A 19638-nucleotide genomic window follows, 5' to 3' on the forward strand; every position below is an offset into this window, starting at 1 on the left:
TGACTGGGATAGCAGGCAGTGCCAGCAACAGCTGGACAGCACCAGGCTAAATCTTCCATTTTCCTCCAGATATCCTGCCTCACTAGTTGAGATGGAAGTTCTGTGGGCTGGCTGAGATAGCGGGCAGGTGTGGGTGCTCTTGCAGGAGACAAGCCGATCCGTTCTAATGTTTCCATGGCTGTGGATACAAGACAGTGGGTAGAATTCAAATGGGTTATTTGTGCTTTCAAAAGGGCTTTTGATCCTACAGATGCCTCCACTAATGGGAGAAGCTTTGGATAAAACCCATTATCTCATTATCAGCTCTCTGATTATTATTATTATTTTGCCTATATTATGCATTTATTCTGAAATTTTAGAAACCATTTGCTCAGGCAAAAATTATTCAGGTGGTGCCGAAGTCCAATTATACATGCCCTGGCATCCACCAGTCTCAGGAGGCAATGGAAGAGTTTGCCTCTTGGAGATGAGGTCAAGCTGTTGGAAGGTTGCAACACCTGCTGGTAAAGCACACAAACCATTATTATTATTATTATTATTATTATTATTATTATTATTATTATTATTATTATTTTATACAGTACCACCCTTTTGAAAGCAAAGCTACCAGTAATATCATCTAAAATAGACTCATGGCAAAGACCCATTTAGGGCACAACCTTAAGGCTAGAATAGATCCACCAGGATGAGCAGTTGGGATCCAGCAGATCTCCAGCTGAGCCTGAGCCTGGAGGTTTCTAATTTAGCATCTGCCCTGCCAAATCGTAAACTGGCTTAAGTCCTGGAAAGGAGGGCATCCCCAAATTTGTAGCTAGACAGGAAGGGGCTTTAGGCTGGAATCACCCTGAACCAATTCAGCATGGTCTGACCTGTCTCAACTGAAGCCACCCAAAACGATGTTATGAAACAAAACTCTATTTTAAAGGCTCGTTTTCATGCTCCCCTGTTTAGCCCCTCAGCCACTCCTCAAGGGAGTTTAGATGAGCAATTTCCACATACCCCCCCCCCAATCTTATTCTATTCTGGTTTGTCATCCTTAGGATTGCTCCCATACACAGCTGTGAAAGCCTATGGGGACCAAAAATGCCTTGAGTTGTTTCTGGAATGGGGGTGTGTGTGCGCGCCTGTCGTATTTCATGCGTCTCTGAATGACATGAGGTTACTGCAGTGCAAACAAACTTCACAAGGGCAGGGGGGGAACATTTTACAGTATTATATTTAAGGCCAACTCCGTTCTCCCCTAGCGACGCTACAGAGAAACGCATTTCGCCATTTACTGAGGCGCGATCGCTTCGTGAGGAAAATAGAGCAAAGCAACGGCCTTTCCCGCCCTTTCCTCGCTAAGCTCCGCCTCCCCGCCCCTTCCTCGCGACTGGAATTTAATGCTGACGAGCGGGGCTCCCCTCTGCGCCTGCGCCCAATTCGCTGTTTCAGCGCGGGGAGGAGGAGGAGCAGGCCGTAAGGGAAAGTCTACGGAAAGGTTTCCCTTCCGGGTCGCCTAGATCGTTCTGCGTGAGGGGGAGGAGCAGGCAGGCCGACTGCGCGGGGGATGGAGCGGGACTTGCTCCGCCAGGCGCTCGGCTTTCACGGGCCGGCGCTACTCCCCTTGCTCCGCACGGAGCAGTACGACAACCCCGACTTCCGAGGCCTCCTGCCGCCTGGCGGGCCTGGCCTGGAGGCGCTGCCGCCAGCCAGGTGAGCGGGCCCCGCCTTGGTTGGGGGAGGGGGAGGGGAGGGGAGGGGCTCCTCGTGGAGGGGAGGGGCCATTGGGTGGGCGCGTGTTGCGTCATCTAGTCCAACCCACTTTCGATGCAGGAATCCTTTTTGTCCGGTGTGGGATTCGAACCCGCGACCCTGAGATTAAGTGTCTCGCCTAGGGTTTGTTTTTATTTTGCAGCCCCTGAGGCTCTGTATTACCATATGAAAGAGCGCTTCTGAACATGTGCAGGTGCTTTTACCCTAAATATGTAGCAGCAGGTTTTGCTGGATAAGGTTTTCCGGGTACCTTTAAAGCAGGCTGTAGCTGTAGGAAGTTGCCCTATTCTCTGCCAAGATTGTTGGTGCATCTAGTTCAAAATGGGTGGCTCTTGACTGGCAGCGACCGAAGGGTTTCAGACAAGATTCTTCTCGAGCCCTACCTGGGGATTTGAACTCGGGGCCTTCTGTGATTAATGCACCTGCTCCATTGCTCAGCTTCTTTCTAGAAATTTGCCACTGGAGCACCCTCCCTCTTTCCACAACATAAACATGTGTCATCGTCCCCCCCGCCAATGTGACATTCTGTGTTGTATGGTGTAAAGCCCCAATCCTCCTCCAGCACAGCAGTTAGATGTTAGTACTTCTGTGCCATCCAGCTGTACCCTCAGATCCCAGCTTGATCACTTAAGATCATTGCAGGTTTTATTCTGAGTTGGTGACAGTCATTTGACATCAACATGAAACAGAGCCTCTGGTGTCATTGGCCCAGTCCTTTGGAATATTGGTGTCAATACAGATTCAGCCGCCTTGAGCATGGTTTTAACTATGGAAAGGTGGCATACAAATAAAATGTTGATGGTGGTAATGATGAGAACTTGAGCACAGACATTTATGTAAACACTTAAATGACTGAAAAACTTCTATTCTGCCAAGCTTATGCAGGCAATTAAGAACACAAACATGTCCATAATACAGTAGTTAACTGATGGTCTCTGGTTTTAATTTTTATGTGCTTTTATTATATATAGATACTATTGTAAGCTGCTTTGATATTCTTATGATAAAGTGGCATAGGAATATTTTTTATAAACAAATAACACACACAAGCTATGTATACATATATAGCATTGACAGTCACCAACCAGCTATGTCAGACTCCAGAACATACAAGGGAAGCAGCGCCGTTAAATTTGATAGGACTTATAAATAAACATACTGAGGACCGTACAGATGGCATCAAGAGAGAAACATATGTTTAATGATATGCTAAAGGCTGAAAGGGTAGCTGACTAAGAGCTAATGTGTTCTGAATGCAAAAGTGGCTCAAGGCAGAATTAGACAATCGTGTTCCTAACCATATAATTAAAAAGCATCAGCTGGAAGAGCAAAGTTGTGCACTTTACAGCAGACTTAATAGAATGAGACTGTGTTTTCTATCTACAATGCTGTTATAGTAATCAAGTTGCCAAGTTCTCGTTTGGAACCCCTTTAGGGCAGGGGTAGGGAAGCTTTTGAAATTTTGAGAAAATGCAAGCTTATTACATCTGAAAGAGCAGGAAAAATATATAGAACCACAAAAGAGTGTGGCTATGCCCCTGTCATCACCTGCTTTGTCTGTGGGGAAAGCATTTGCATCAGGCACCTCTGCACTCAGAAAGAGAAACTCCTTGCACCTTTCCTCCATTCACGGCGGTGTGGCTGTGGCTGTGGCTGTGACTGTGACTGGCTGCCTGCCTGGCTGGCTGCCTGGCTTTCCAAACCTGCACGTTTTGAAGGGTGCATGGTGCATGTAAGAAAGGCTGAGTCAGTGCAGACAGGAATTGAGCAGTAAGATCAGAGAGTTTGATTTGATTTATTACATTTCTGTGCTGTTTTTCATCCAAATGAAAAGCTTATAAACAATAAATAATAACAACATGATAGAACATAATAGATTGAACATCACAATATAGGCAGTGACCGATTTGCGTGGGGGTTGCGTGCCTTGGCACTGCACACTTACGTGAAATTGTGTATAATCGGAACACCCATTGCAAAAGCCTGCAAACATGCCATTCCTTCCCCCACCCCCTTCTGTGACATTTTCGGGTCACTTCTGGGTTCGGCGTGATGTGCTTCACGGTTGCACACATATCAGACGCACCTCAAAGTCACTGCCTATATAGCATAAATCATACAGAACAACTAACAAATCTTCAGTGAAAAAATTACAATCTATAAAACACTGTCACCAAAACAACTAAAAAATAAGTTAAACATCACCAGTTAAAGCGAAAGTCATATTGTATGCTTAACAAATCAATACAACATTCATAATCTGTAAAACAATATTGACAACATTAACAAAATAGCAGCCAAAAAATAAACTAAGCACTGTTAAGTTCATACACACTCCCTCCCCACACCTCGACTCATAATCTTTTACTCTATTCAGCTTATTAAAATACACGTACACATAGTGCCTGTGGCAGCAACTCCCTTCTGAAGGTTTCTCAGCCTGGAGGTGGGGCAGCACAGGTGAAACCCACCACCCCCTCTGTCCAACACAGGGTCTCTCTCCCCTCAGATCTTTCTCTGCAAATGGCTCCCTTATGAAGGCTCCTGGGGCTGGAGAGTGGCTCTTTGAGGGACTATTTACTCAGGTCTATGTAAAGAAGGGATGCGGGTGGCGCTGTGGTCTAAACCACAGAGCCTAGGGCTTGCCAATCAGAAGGTTGGTGGTTCGAATTCCTGCGACATAGTGAGCTCCCGTTGTTCGGTCCCGCAGTTCGAAAGCCCATCAAAGTGCAAATAGATAAATAGGTTCTGCTCCGGCGGGAAGGTAAACGGTGTTTCCGTGTGCTGCTCTGGTTTCTCCAGAAGTGGCTTAGTCATGCTGGCCACATGACCCGGAAGCTGTCTGCGGACAAATGCCGGCTCCCTCGGCCTATAGAGCGAGATGAGCGCCGCAACTCCGCGACTGGACCTAACAGTCAAGGGTACCTTTACCTATGTAAAGAGACCCTTCTGTGGGTAGCTTGGGAGGTGTCACCCCAGATTGGTGTGCCCTGATTTAGGAGGTGCTAAACTCTTTTTTTTCTGTTTCAGGAAAGAGAGAGGACTTGAAAATATTGAGATACAGCATTTCATTGCAAAAAAAGCTGATCTCCTTTTTTCTCATGCTTGGAAAACAAATGTGCCAACAACAACAGAAACAAATGAAGAGAATGAAGGTAAGATTTCTACAGACAAGGCAAAAGTTGTAAGTCATATTGTGATTAGTGGTATGTGCTGATAAGTGCATCTCCTTAATGTTTCTTTCTTTCTTCTCTCACCCCATGGTCTAGAAAAATGGAGGAAAACCTTCATATGAAATATTTTGCTCTTTTAAGTATTAGAAGTGAAAAATTTATTAAAGCAGTTTTTGAAAACAGTACTGTTATAATCCGTTCTCAAATATTTGATTTAGAGTTCAAGCATTGTTAGTCTTCCAGTCAACAGTAATATGCTAAGCAACATTGTTCAGATGTAGTTGGAATAGTATTTGCAAATGTGGTAGAATACAGAATAGCTTCATAGTGCCAAAGCCTTTGCACAACACATCATTTGATGTCTGTTGCTTCTCATTTGCCTAGGATTCCTATATCAAGTAAAACAAATCAATAAATGTTTAAATATATGCATATATCATCAAGAAACATACTAACAGGTGGACTTGGTTTTCAGTATGTGTAGATCTTCCATTTTTTGAAGTTTGTGAAGCTTGAAAGTGGATGTTTTGAATTAAAAAATACAGATCCTTTTCAGACACCAATTTTCATTGGGGAAATAGTTGTATTAGTATTTTCTCTGTTATTCTGTGCTTTGTCCCACTATATAATAAATGTGATTTTAATATATGCACCAGAGCTGGGATCTCTTCTGTTTGGGGTCAAGTCCCAGCTCTAGTGCAAGTAGACAAGTTCTTTAAATACTAATTTGGGCCAGGGGAGGAGTGTGCTAAGTGCCCTGTGTGTAAAAATTGTGAAGAAGCTATGGCTACAATACTAACCCCAATTGCCTGGGAGTGGGCCCCTCTGAATTCATTAGAACTTACTTCTAAGTAGGCATGTTTAGGATTGTTCTGTAAGAGTGATATCTTAAATCCACTTACCTGTAAGTTTTAGCCCCGTTGAAGTAGACATATGAAAGGTTACACTGTAAGATGGCAGTTTTTGATTTAAAATGTTTTAATGTGATACAGTGAATAACATATTTTTAAAAATGTTTATATACTATTTTATTTCAACATGGCTCTTTTTGTCCCTGTTGAAGATTATTATGCTACTATGCCACCTTTGGAGCAGTTCATGGATGTACCCAGTGCAGAGAGGAGAGAGCTGTTTTTCCGTGATATTGAGCGTGGGGATATAGTGATTGGAAGGATTAGTTCCATTCGTGAATTTGGTTTTTTCATGGTGCTGTTCTGCCTTCGAAGTGGCGTCACTCGAGAGATAGCAGATCTAGAGATCACTGTAAGTCTGATTATAACTATTTACATGTGACTTCTTGCGCTGGAGACACTTTCTGATGGATCGTTTTGTTTTGTGTAAGCTTTCGTACAACAAATAGGGAGCTGCTTGTTCAGGAAAAGTAAATGTGTGCTGTGGGACAGTCAATAGTTTAAAGCTTTTACTGTAGTGTGGCCTTGAAAAGTGGTGAGCTAGAAGATGTTTTGCTACCTCAGCAAAACATTTCTATTTTTTCTGTTTAAAGGTTATTTTGAGGACATAAAAGCCTTCAAGTGAACTTTCTTGCAGTTTTGGTAGCATTTGTGCGGCTCTTTAAAAAGGGAGACATCTCAAAATGACATTCTTGCAAGCATTTATGTATTTTGCTTTGCGGTAGCTGAGTAGAATTTGTTTTCAAATTCTGCTTCCTTTTTCTGTGCTCAAGGGTGTTATGCAAAAGTGTAAGTTGTACATATCTTACTGGAAAATGTGCAAGAAGCATTTATGCTTGGAGAAGCGGCTCTTCGTCTGGAGGAGAGGCCAAAGATTTTCATGAGACCCTGTAAACATAAAAAGAAGGATCTGCAGGTGACTTCATGTTCACTGCCTTACCATAAGGCGCTCTGTCAGATCATGTTCTCATCTTACCGGGAGCTTCTCAGCTTTACGGCAATTCCTAACCTACATGGGACACTGGGAGAATTACAGGGCTGGACTAGCAACAGCTGCGCTGGTGAACACTGCAAAAATAGGAAGAAAACACAAATCCACCTCTCTATCATGTTTTCCCTTGTGCATACTGTTCCCTCCCCTTGTGATTTGGAGCTAAAATGTCAGAAGGACTGAATCTTCAGTGTTGCCATTACAGCAAGTTCAGACCAACAGGGTTTCTCCTAAGTGAACCCCTCCCTGCAATGAATATAGCTGGCCTGAGAATTAATTTATACAAGTTATATGTGTGCCCCTTGCCCCAGCAAGAACATTTACTGTTCTGGCAAAGGATGCTAAAGTTTTTGGTCATTTGGTTTCTATTTCAGGCTCTTTGTCCATTGAGGGATGTGCCTTCCCAGAGCAGCCATGGTGACCCTTTATCATACTATCAAACAGGTGACCTTATCCAAGGCAAGTTAATTTGGCTTAGGCTCTGACTGCCTCACAACTAGATTCCCCCTTCATATTTATTGTCAGGATATGTTGATAGGATATTCTGCTGCTTAAATCAAGCCTTTTTGTGTTTTAATAGCTGCAATCAAGGATATTGATCGCTACCATGAAAAGCTCACAGTATCACTGCACAGCTCTGCTCTATCACCCAGTCTAGCAAGTACCAAATTAGGAGTAATCAGCTCAGAAGATTTGCCTCTGCACTACAGGTATGAAACAGTAATATACTGCATCTTCTTTCTTTAGTGGCTCAATAAACTCTTTGGCACATACTGTGGTTTCCTTAATAGAATAAAATATTTAGCCACATTTGAACATAATGCTAAACCATAGTTTCACACTACATAAGTCATCCTAGTCTTCTGGGGTTGCACAGTTTGTCCCTTTCCCTCTGCTCCTCCTGTGAGTCTAGAGGGAGGATTTCTGAAGCTTTCATTTCCTTTTAGTTAATGACACTTTTCCCTTTTGTCTAAACTAGGAACTATAGTCATCACTATCATTAATTTAAACAAGCCAACTTCATAAGCAGTGGCTTTAAGCTGGCCTGTGTAACTGACCATTATTACCAGTCAGACAACAGGAACCCATTGTTATCTAAAAGCAAAAGTTTCTAAGGTTCTCCTTGACCTTGCAATAGGAGTTGGGGTTGGGGTACACAAAAGTTCAGAAGCATTGGCGAAATTTTTAATGTCGCATATTCCAAGTCTCATGCATCATGCAGTGACTTCTTAGATACATGCAGTGCGTTTCTAGCCCATTAATGAGTTTTACATTCACTTCATTGTGAAGGAGAAACATTTTGCATTCAGTCTCCAAATGCTAGATTGAGGCGGGCTGCCCTATCCTGTCAATGGAGACAGAGAACTTGTGTTTGTTCCTCTCAGAAAACAAATGCAGGCACAGAGTGGGAAGTGCTACAAACATTTTATGACTAGCAACTCCTCACAAAGTAAATATTTTGTGGTTGTGCCAGTAGCCCTTGAGGAGGTGGGTGAGTTGGGCATATTCCATTGGCAACCTTTCCATGTATCTTTATGCTTGTCCCTCATCAGTTCTGTGTTAGAAATAGAATGTGAAAGATGTCCCTGTCAAGGTGGAACCAAAGACAGAATGCTCATAATTGCTACCTCTCTTTTTCTTTCCTCAGGAAAAGTGTTGAAATAGCCAGCAGTTTGGAAACATATGATAAAGTTTTACATCATTCCTTGGGCTTTGCCAATCCAGCTGTAGTTGAGTTTCTGGTAGGAAAACTAGGATTGAATGAATCCAGCCCACCATCCTTAATGAGAGGACTACAAAGGTATATAAGGCACCTCTTCACAGAAAGTGCTGGAGTTCTTTTAAATCTTGGGTAGCTTCCAGGTTTACTTTATTTTGAGATCGCTCACTAAAGTGAAGCTTCCATTACTTTTTTTTTTTTAAGAGTGTGGGAAAAGCTCTTTTTCTATTTGCAACTAAATCATTATTAAACTCCCTCAACAAAGCAAATAGTTTATATTGGGCAACAGGTTAACATTCTGATCCATAACCAGATTTAAACTAATTCAGCCACCTAGTATGGGATAGTGACTAGGACTTGGGAGACCAGGGTTTAAATACCCCCTCTGCCATAAAGCCTAACCTACTTCACAGGATTATTGTGGGCATTAAATGAAGAGGTGGAAAACCATGTACATCACCTTCCCCCACATTATTATTATTATTATTATACCCTGCCCATCTGGCTGGTTTCCCCAGCCACTCTGGGCGGCTTACAGCATAAAATAAAAATTATTTTTTTTTTCCAAGATAACAAAACTGTAATAAGAACTGGGTACAAGTCTAGTTACGTAATACTATATCCACTTAAAATTACAGTACATTAACTGTGTAGTATAATCTCAAACATATTCTTAATACATTAATGGTTAATATAGCCTCTCCATGGACAAATCTGGGTAGTCAGTGGGACGTATTCTGCCCTTACATACAAAAAGAAAGGAGACAAAAGTTTCAATAAAAGTATCTCTTGGCAGTACCTTTTGCTACCTTTCTGTGCCTGAGTAGTTGCTCTGAGATAGCCATCTCCCATAAGTTGCTGAACCTTAGATTCCCAAAAGCGTGCTATCACCAAGTGTGCACTGTCAATAAAAAGAACCCTAAATCTTTGTGTCAGATAGTGAGGTCAGAGTCCATTTTTAGTGAAAGCCAAGCTAAAGCCAGATTTGGAAATAATCTTAGAAATAATATCAGAAACTGTGGTCCAGAACATGTGAGCAATTTTGCATTCCCACAAAACATGGAAATAGGATCCAAAATTACCACAGCCCCTCCAGCAGAAAGGGGATAAGGAGGGGCTAAGTTTTTTGCTAAGTGAATTGAAGTCAAATGCCACCTGAGGACGACCTTCAGAGAAACTTATTGAAGATGAGATAAAGAGGTTTTTAGGAGCAGGGTCCTCCTTTCTCTGCCTACTTTGGCCTCACATACTAAACATTAACATTTTCGCATTTCCCATTTAATATTCCACAAGCATACACTAAATCATTGAAGCAGTGAGACTTGGTACATATCAATTAAAATATCAGTCCTTTTGCTTTTCGTTCTAAATGTTTTGCGGACAAACAACACTGCAGCAGCTGGAGCCAGGTAGGGTGCAGGTTTTTTAGATTTTCCTTTAGTCATCACTTTACTTTTGAACAGTAAGTCCCAAATCTTATAAAGACATCTGTTTACCTACTACTCTTTATATTTCTAATACTTACCTTTCTGCCTAAAGGCAAGGTGATCTAAAAAAAGAATTAATGGGGACAGCTCAGGGGCCAAAACTTAGCTTTGTGTCTTCATGTAAAGATTACTGATTTTAAGAAGGGGTTGTCGATTCAAGTTGCAAGAAAGCAGATTCTGACTAAACATCAGGAAGAACTTTCTGACAGTCAGAGCTGTTGGACAGTGGGACAGATTCCCACGAGAGGTGGTAGACTCTCCTTCCTTGGAGATTTTGTAGCAGAAGTTGGATGGCCCCTGTCATGTATGATCTAGCTGGGATTCCTGCATTGCAGGGGGTTGGACTAGATGACCCAGGGAGGTACATTCCAGCTCTTATGAGTCTATGTTTTAAATGTTCCTTGATTTATTTTTCTCCCCTAGTAAAAATTTCAACGAAGAAGATTTTGCCATTGCTTTGAGGAAAAAACAATCTGCCTCCTGGGCCTTAAAATGGTATGCACTTCTTCATATTGATAAGCAAATGTTTTAAGTAAGATTGGAAATAACTATCGTTTTCCTCCCAGGATCGTGGGTTGTAAATCTGATACTTGCTTGAAATGGACATTAGCTATTTGTCAAGTTCCTCTGGTTGATGATTGGGAACTATGCTGAGGTGCTTGTAAAGTGATAACATAGATTTAAGGAAGTACTTAATTTTTTTTAAGTGTGATTATTCTTAACTAAAAAAAGGTAAAGACCCCTGACCATTAGGTCCAGTCGCAGACAACTGGGGTTGAGGCGCTCATCTCGCTTTACAGGCCGAGGGAGCTGGCGTTTGTCCGCAGTTTTTCTGGGTCATGTGGCCAGCATGACTAAGCCGTTTCTGGTGCAACAGAACACCAAAACCATTTAGCCATATTCGGGCTCACAAGACTTGAGTGAGCTTTCCTTTCATTTCATTTGCTGTCTGTCTACATGTGGATAGAAGTGCTAAATGTTACTTTGTTTCCCATGGAGGATTGATGGAAGATAAGGTTAGTCCCCAAAGAATTCTGTCCTTATCTTCATGCAACTTGAGGAAACCCCACAGCATTTTAAAACTGATTTTTAAGGAATTTAGAGAACATCTGCAATGATAATGAGAGAAGTGAATTAGGCAGATTTAGGAGCTAAAGAAAATTAGGAATGTCACTAGCCTTCACAGCTTATCAAGTTTGAACTCCTGCAGAAAATTACCCAATTATTGATTTGCATATAGAAACCATAATATTCAAGCTGCCGTTTTTTTTAGTGTCAAGATTGGTGTGGATTATTTCAAAGAAGGCCGCCATGTGGATGCTATGAATGAATACAACAAGGCGCTGGAAATAGATGTGCAAAATGTTGAAGCCTTAGTAGCCCGTGGAGCTCTGTGAGTGTCTGTGATTTGTAGCTGGAATGCAGAATTTTAAACAATTTTATGAGCAAATTTAAAATATTTGTACTTAACAATGTTTTTTCCCCTTTCTAGGTATGCAACAAAAGGAAGCTTAAATAAAGCAATTGATGATTTTCAGGTTGCTCTAGAAAACTGTCCAACACACAGAAATGCCAGGAAATACCTTTGCCAAACACTTGTTGAACGAGGAGGCCAGTAAGTGTTGCCTTGTAACTGGGTTAAACATATAAGAGGCTTTCATTTTTACAAGATCCTTAGCCAAGGCTGTCATGCTCAGGGAAGTCAGTGCTTTTTCTGATTCTCTCACACACATTCATTACTATCTCAGAAACAAAGGAGAGGTGGGAAAAGTGATCTGTGTCAACAAAATTTGCTATTTTAGAGGGCTGGGATTGGGGCACAGGCGTCTTTTGCTAATGTCACTATGTGGTCTGCCAGGAAAACCCAGCTCTAATCATACCCATCCCACCATACCTTGGCATCTACTTTTTTCGTTGCTGTCCTCCCTACTATATGGTTGTGAGCATCTGCTGCATCTTGCATTCTAACATTTGTTTAAATGCAACTTCTTTTTATCATAACAAAATGCTGGGTTCCAATAGCGGAACTGTCATTTCACTGCCATCTCCTCCTAAGGATTTCTGAGCTAAACCATACCTAGGAGACACTTTATTATTTTGTGCAGTAACATGTCACACAATCAACTCTGCTATGAAATTTGTTATGCCTGGCTGTGCTTAGGTTCAACCCAATGGCATTTGCATGGCGGGAGGTATATGGGAACATGTTCCCACATTGTTATAACACTGATGGATTGATAGCAAAGGATGTGAGCATTTCTTAAGCATAAAGTGATCTCACTCTAAAAATGTAGCTGAGGCTAATTGTGGTAGTTAGAATACTTTACATGTTGTATGAAATCATCTGCCAGGTTAGAAGAGGAAGATAAGCTGTTGAATGCTGAGAGTTACTACAAGAAGGCTTTAAACATAGATGAGACCTTTCAAGAAGCTGAGGATGCCTTGTTGAAACTTCGTAAGCAGATGCAGGTGATTCTTTACTTTCTCTTAGTTCACTGAGATAAATGCATCAAGAGGCATGCATTATTTTTTCTTCTTGCAAGCTTCCATGGATCACTTACTGGGAACATGGTTGCAGCTATCAAACTGGATGTGTGTGGAGTTTTTGAAATGATAAGTCAGGGATGGGGGCTGATTTGAGAGAAGAGTTAATTATGGCACTGAAGCTAGATTCAAGAGGCCTCAATCAGATTAGTTCTGCCAACAGGACCTACCTGTATTGAGTAGTTAAGTGAATTTTCAGAGCACAGTTACTTAGAAATAAGTGTTGTTGGAATTGATTAAGCTTGTTTCTGAAGCACGTGTATGCCTGGGATCAGATTGCAAGGTTGGCACAGGGAAGCTTACAAGAACTTTATTCCAGCGGAACCAAAATAAATCCTGCAAAAGAAAAGGTTGCCTTTTCTTTTGGCACTGGTGCCAATAACTTGGGATATTGATCCAGCAACTAATTTCAGATTTCCTGCTGTGCCATGAGCTTGCTGATTACAACTGAATATAATTTTCAAAGACCTACAGGATTAGTTAGCATGCCCTCAAAGTTTGGTAACCAAAGTTTTCCAGATGAAATTTATTTATAGCATGCATGTTTGAAACACATTGAGGGTCACTTTGTACGTGCCAGAATTGGGCTTTTCCCCTCTACATGCTGCCTCTCCTCCGTCACGCAGAGAAGAATACATGCAAATCGGGATGCCATGTCTATTTTTACCGAGACATTTCCACATAACATGCCAGCATAAAGCAGCCTGTAAATGGAAGCTTGATAAAAATAGATTCTGTGTCCCCCTTCGTATATGCACCTCTCTCCCCTTGGTGGGGAGCATCAGACAGTGAGGGGAGAAATCTAAACAAGCACATACAAAGTTGACTTGAGTTTCTGCTGAGACTTAACAGTTGCCCTCCTGTAATACTGATGATATGTTTTTCTTCAATGCATTTTCCTCTGAACTGGAACTGTTGCTGCTGTGTCTGACCTCTGGTGCTGCTCATCAACAACCCATTGGAATATGATTACGTGTGTAAACCATGCATCAAACTGGGCTGTGATACGGTTGCCAAATGGTTTGTATTCATACATGGCCTCTTCCAATTATGTTTTAATTTGGATCACGTTTTACACAAAAATCCAAATAATGATTATTTCCTTGATGCCTCTGTATTTGGTTAATTCTGTATGGCCGACCACTTTGCTATTTTTCCATTTATGTCTTCTGAATTACTAATGTCATTGTATTGGGCAATGGATGCTAATTCCCATCTTGGTCCTTTTATTATTATTCTCTTTTAATATATGGGTTTTAAACTGCAAATATGGTCCTTGATGCCATACTTGTTCATCACAATGCTTAACATCCCATTTCAACAAATTATTTTGCCTTGAATACCTTTTCTTTTTGGATCTGATACCTTGGGGTTGGTGTAAACTGTGTGAATATTGGGTGGAATTTGGGGGGGGGACCTTGGGTCAACACTGGCTTGTTAATGGAATATTTTCAATGTTGGGATTCAAAAAAGAAATCTCTGGAAATGAGAGAGAAACAAGCTGCAAAAGAAGAGAGACAAAAAGAGAAGAAAATAGAAACGAGTGCAGAAAAACTGCGTAAGCTCTTAAAAGAAGAAAAAAGGTAACCTCCATTATATTCAACCTTCTATAAAGCCTTGTTGGTAGTAAGTATAGTAAGGTGTTCATGGTTATTGGCGAGCTGATTTTGTGGCATGTGTGTGTCTTCTAGTGAAAAAAGCTAAGAACCTTCACAAGAGTTATTTAATTCTTTTTTTAAAGTCTCAGGGAATAAATTACCCAGGTGACGAAAGCAGAAAAGAGAGGGGGAAGAGACAAAAATAGTATGAGATGAATGTGAGTGAATAGAATTTCACATATCGGAGCTTAAAGATTAGGGGGTTGAGGCAAAACTTTATTGGAAAAATACTAGTTTTGAGGAAGGAGGAACATAAGGCAAGGCAAGAAAGGAAGTGTATATGGCATTTCAGTTAGGAATCTAATGGGTGTTGGCAAGCAAAATCAGACACTTTGTCAACTGAACTTAATCTACTGGTTTATTTTTTTTAAGGGAGGAAAGTTGTGTTTCTTTGTAGATAAAAATAATCAATTCTGACTACTGGAATTTGAGGGTAAAGCAATTCCTAGAGCAGCTGCATGGTCTTCAAATACTGTTTTACATTTTAGTTTTGCTGCTTGGTGTGTACTTTTGGTCATCTTGATGAGATGAGGGGTAATAGTAAAACTTCTGAACTTGATTACAAGGAAATTTTTAAACCATAAAATGTATATAGTTCAGCAGCTAAGTAGGAAAGATTTGCCAAAAAAATACTGCATTTTTAATGCTAACGGCATTACCTCATGGTTAATTAAAACTTTTAGGTTGAAGAAGAAAAAGAAAAGGTCAACTTCTTCCTCCTCCTGCAGTTCTTCATCAGATGAATCTCCTTCCTCCTCTTCCTCTTCTGATAACAAGAAGCGTAAGAAAAGGAGTCGGAACAGGTCCGAGTCCTCACAGAGCTCTAAAAAGCACACTTCTAGGAGTTTCTTACATCAAAGTAGGAAAGATGACTGCTACTCTCCTCCAGCCAATACCTCTGCTTCCTTCCTTAATCAAAAGCATGAAATGGAGAAACTGCTGGAGAGACAGGACAAGTTAATCTATCAAAAGACTGAGGTAAGAGAGAGAGATCACTCTCTATCAAGGACTTCTGCTGCAGAAGATATTTATGGAGGTAGGTCTGAGGATCCCAGAGAGTCCTACAGCAATTCCAAGACTCAGGCAAATAGTAACACAACTGAAAAACAGGGTAAGTTAGATAGAGTTTCTTCTAATAGGAGGGAGAGTACAGGTTCATATCGTAGAAAGTCTGATGACAGGAACAAGATGAGGTATTCAGGAAAATTAGAAAAAGAATCAAAGAAGGAACATTATCAAAAGCACAGCCCAAGCCAAACAAAGTACTCCACATCTCCAACAGGGTCCGATTACTCAACAAAATCAGTTGAACACTACAACCGATACACTAGCCAATGGATAAATGAGCCTAGTAGGTGCAGTGCTGACAACAGACCTGAATTGGCGTGGATTAAAGGTGAGACAGAACCCAAGAGCAGGGAAAGGGAAACCACAAAAGCCAAGGAGCGAGATGAAGAAGCAACACTCAATGGTAAAGGACAGTCAGGAACTGGTGCTAAGAAACAACTGCCTCAGAACTTGGTCAACATATTTAATCAGATTGCTGAATTTGAGCGAGAAAAGGGAAGTAAACAGAAAAACCAGTGATTTTTTTTTAAAGGTTGTTACAGTTTCTAATCACTTGATGAGTCTGTGCTCTTAATGGAAAAAAATAGGGGGGGTGTATTTCTGTTCCCTCTACTTGATATTGATTTAGGGGGTGGTGAATATGCAAGAGTTACATCATATCATTTTTTATTTAAAAAAATGATTTTCTTTTGCTGTTTTGGATATTAATATGTGATAGTGTGATTGGCTGAGAAACTTAACTACTATTAAGACTGCCACCTGTGCTTAAATGGCATCTAAATTGCACTTTACAGAAGGAATATTTCCAAGGCATCAATGACTGTTAACTTTGTATTGTTAATAAAAAACATAAATGTGCCATTAGTGTGTAAATAGCCTGTCTTGCCACTAAATTTTTATAAAACTTCCTTGGTTTTCTTTAATGTGTCTGTGGAGCATCCAATGGCTTTTTCACTTGAATCATTTTTGGGGGTGGGCCAAGAGGGGGCCTCTTAAGCAAGAAGACGTGGGGAAGCTTTCCTAGCGCACTCAGAGTCTTTTAAGTGAAAGAAGCTACCTAAGCCGAGTCATGGATAGAGGAAGTTTATTGAGACGGGTAGGGCAGGGGAGCACAGTTGGATACTGTTTTCTAAAGATTACCATTAATTAAAGCTACAGAATTTTACAAAACTGAAGAAATGTGAAACATTAAAGCCAGTCATCTTAGGCTACTAAAATTATAAAATGATTTGTTCATTGAGGGTTTAAGGGGGGGGAAACTTTTATTCTATTTTCCAGTAACTCAGCTTGTTTGATATAACCCAAAGTAAACAATGTTTAAATTACTTATCCACAAAGAAACTCTACTGCAGTTTAGCAAATTAGTACTTCTAAATAGGGGGTAAACATTAAATCATTTATGCCTTTAAAAGCTCTGAGGCATATCCTGCAATATAACACTGAGAGCTAATTGGGGCTTTTGCTACGAGAGGTTCCAGAAAAGCTGCTTTGGCTAGAAGGACGTGAAAGAGTTTCTGCATTGGAACTCAAAGCCAGAGATACGACGTTAAGTTGAGCAGCAGATGAAGCTGAACTCTTGGGAGACCTAGAAGACAAAAGGAAAGATGTCACACTATAAATATATCTTGAATATTGCAGGAAACAAAACGATGTTGTAACATCCAAGATAACATTAACATTAGCAGTGGAAAAAATCCTGTCCTCTTCCCCCCCACCCCAATGTAAAGAGAAGTACCTGCCTTGGTCCCTCCACTGAATCTTACATGGTTATCTTAAGCAGTACTGTACAATAAGATATTTTTGAACCTCCCTGAGCACTTGTCCCAGCAGCAGGGGAAGAAGACAGGGTCTCTTGGTAGTAAATTTGGCATGCCCTCCCCCATAAAGTACTCTTGGTGCTGTTCCCTATCTTTGCTATACTTCTTGGCATGCGAAGTTCTTGCCTTTGCTATTTATTGCCTGATTCCAGTTGCAGGCAGTGAGGCAGTGTTGCTCACTTTGCTTCCTAATGCTATGCACTGCTACTTACTACCAAGAGGGAGTGCACAGCGGCAGGGCCAATCTGACACTCCTGCCACTATACTCACACCAAGCCCCATGCTACTTTTCTCTTGGTAGCCAACAACCATGCATTGCAGGTGGCCAAAGCTGCTCCACCAGCCCCCTACTATCTGATTCTATAGTGTCTTCAATGCATCCCTTCTCAGTACTTGCTGTAACCGTTGTGAGACCTTGCTCCAATCAGTCAAGAGGACCTCCTCCCCACCACCACCAAAAGGAGATGACCTCAGCACACGCTAAGAAACAGCTTATTGAAATGAGCTCAGTATGTTTAAATGCATGAAGCAACACTGAAAGCATTAGGCCAAGAATGGCCCCTTAAAGTCTATTTTACACCACATTCAAAAGGATCATTGAAATAAGTTTATTTTTACTGCTAACAAATGCTTGTCACACATGGACCAGCGTTTCCCATATGAACCAACCCAGACCCTGCAATCATAATCTGAGGTCCTTCCTTCTTCATGTGCCTCATCCATGAGAGATCTGGAGGTTGGCAACATAAGAGCAGGCCTTTTCTGCGGTGGCTACCCATTTATGGCATGCTCTCCCTTGTGGCGCCATCATTATATATCTTTAGGTGCCAGGTAAAAACTTTATAACCAGGCCTTTGGCCTTTATCTGTGGCCTTTTAGAAGTGGGTGGGATGTTTTTAATGTCTGTCCCGTCATTGGTTTTAATGCATTTGAGGGTTGTTGGTTTGGTTTTAAGTCACTTTGGTTTGTCTTGGGGGGGATATTAAGTGACTAACAAATTTCAATAAAAATGGGTCTTCTCTAGCACTGAATATTGCCCTGTTTTCCTTTGCTGCTGACTTTGAAGTCCATCCAAGGGGATAAGTGTGCCAGGTATTAGATGCTGTTGAAGGCCTAATTCAGGTATAGGCAAACTCGGCCCTCCAGATGTTTTGGGACTACAATTCCCATCATCCCTGACCACTGGTCCTGTTAGCTAGGGATCATGGGAGTTGTAGTCCCAAAACATCTGGAGGGCCAAGTTTGCCTATGCATGGCCTAATTATTTAATTAAATTTGTATCCCACCCTTCATCCAAAGATCTCAGGGGGATTCACAGAATAATTAAAGCTCCTTTCCTTAGTACTCCATGACATAATTTAAATGTCATACTAGTGTGAATATGGTTGTATTTTGCTGAAAAAGTAAGCTCCATAAACACTGAACGACTGTTCTTTGTTGATCAAAAGGCAGGACCGAAATTAAGTGGGGCTGCTTTTCTAGTAGATCATCAAGTTCTACTTGCGGTATTTAGTGACAGCTTGTGTGCAGAGTACCAGTAAGAAATCAACTCTCCCCTTTATTCCCCACTGAAATTGTGAGTCACTGGTGCATTCTCTTCCCAGCTCCTGCCAAGTGGTCAGTCAGGAAAGATTAGTTACCTTGCATGCAGACCATTCCCCCATCCTCTTTGGATAAATGTTGTGGTCATTCTACAGTAACAAAGATTAAAACGTTTTTATAATAGCGCTTACATAGTTGAAGATGTTGAGCTGCGAGGAGATGACCGAAAGCTAAGCCGAGAAGAAATCTGAAGCTGGAGGGAAGCCTAAAAAAAAGTATTGTGGTATTAACCATTAGGGGATATAAACAAACATACCAAGTTCATATTAGGCTATTACTTTGAAATGGCCGTATTTTGTGGTGTGGTTTTAAGGTCTGCAAGTCTTTGAAGGTTTTTGGTGTTTTTTGGAAGTAGATTTATCAACACAAGAGAGTACCTGTTCGAAGTATCTCTGAAGTATTGTGTTCAAATCTGGATTTGATTCTGCAACTTCGTGCAGCATTGTATCAATTGATCTGCCGAACTCTCTCAATGAACGAAGTTCAATATCTTGTTCTTCTTGTGTTTCTGACTGAGTCCTCTTTAATGCTCGGATCTCTTTAGTTACTCGGGTGACCTTTTTAGACAGAAAAGTATTACAAGTATTGTTTAATCGATGCTGCTATGATAACAATTAGATTTCATGTTGATAGATTTCATATAGTAAATATTTTAGCAGTAATGGACAATGTTTAGCTCTTATTTTGTTGAAATTGAAACAATTCATTTAATAATGATAATGCTATCTTCATTTAAACCAACCTGTTTTGTGGCTCTTTCTAGTTTTGGCTTCTGGTCATCTATGTCTTTGCTTAACTGCAAAGCGAGTGCTTCTTTCCCTTGTATTTTTTCCCTGCAGAGAGCCTCCTCTTTCAAAAGAGTATCAAGATTACCCTGCATGGTCTGGAGAAATACAAGTTTGTGCATTAACC

General features: G+C 41.0%; 2 protein-coding genes across 3 annotated transcripts in view; one reads left to right on the plus strand and one right to left on the minus strand.

Moving 5' to 3' along the window:
• The first annotated feature begins 1499 nt into the window (after positions 1–1499).
• On the plus strand, positions 1500–16215 carry TTC14 (tetratricopeptide repeat domain 14). Its single transcript, XM_035133121.3, has 12 exons — positions 1500–1695; positions 4786–4910; positions 5992–6191; positions 7205–7289; positions 7411–7540; positions 8479–8631; positions 10461–10532; positions 11311–11430; positions 11530–11652; positions 12389–12506; positions 14055–14164; positions 14923–16215. The coding sequence occupies exons 1-12, from the start codon at positions 1550–1552 to the stop codon at positions 15824–15826; spliced, it is 2286 nt and encodes a 761-aa protein (XP_034989012.1). The 5' UTR covers positions 1500–1549; the 3' UTR covers positions 15827–16215.
• A 159-nt stretch (positions 16216–16374) lies between these two features.
• Positions 16375–19638, minus strand: part of CCDC39 (coiled-coil domain 39 molecular ruler complex subunit) — a 33558-nt gene continuing 30294 nt past the window's right edge. For both annotated transcript variants that reach the window (XM_060274352.2, XM_088669214.1), the window contains exons 17-20: positions 19469–19609; positions 19104–19283; positions 18858–18931; positions 16375–16892 (exon numbers count right to left, since the gene is read on the minus strand). In XM_060274352.2, coding sequence (XP_060130335.1) covers positions 16754–16892; positions 18858–18931; positions 19104–19283; positions 19469–19609 — 534 coding nt within the window. In that variant the 3' untranslated portion in view covers positions 16375–16753. The remainder of the gene's footprint in view (positions 16893–18857; positions 18932–19103; positions 19284–19468; positions 19610–19638) is intronic.

The sequence above is a fragment of the Zootoca vivipara genome, chromosome 5 (genome assembly GCF_965207765.1).
Source record: "Zootoca vivipara chromosome 5, rZooViv2.hap1.1, whole genome shotgun sequence".
Classification (NCBI taxonomy): Eukaryota; Metazoa; Chordata; class Lepidosauria; order Squamata; family Lacertidae; genus Zootoca; species Zootoca vivipara.

What these genes read in the sequence shown, in the direction of transcription:
- TTC14 (XM_035133121.3), top strand. Translation starts at nt 1,550, where the DNA reads ATGGAGCGGGACTTGCTCCGCCAGGCGCTCGGCTTTCACGGGCCGGCG. An exon ending in GATTTGCCTCTGCACTACAG is followed by an intron (nt 7,541 to 8,478) that starts GTATGAAACAGT and finishes TTCTTTCCTCAG; the next exon opens with GAAAAGTGTTGAAATAGCCA. An exon ending in TTAATGAGAGGACTACAAAG is followed by an intron (nt 8,632 to 10,460) that starts GTATATAAGGCA and finishes TTTCTCCCCTAG; the next exon opens with TAAAAATTTCAACGAAGAAG.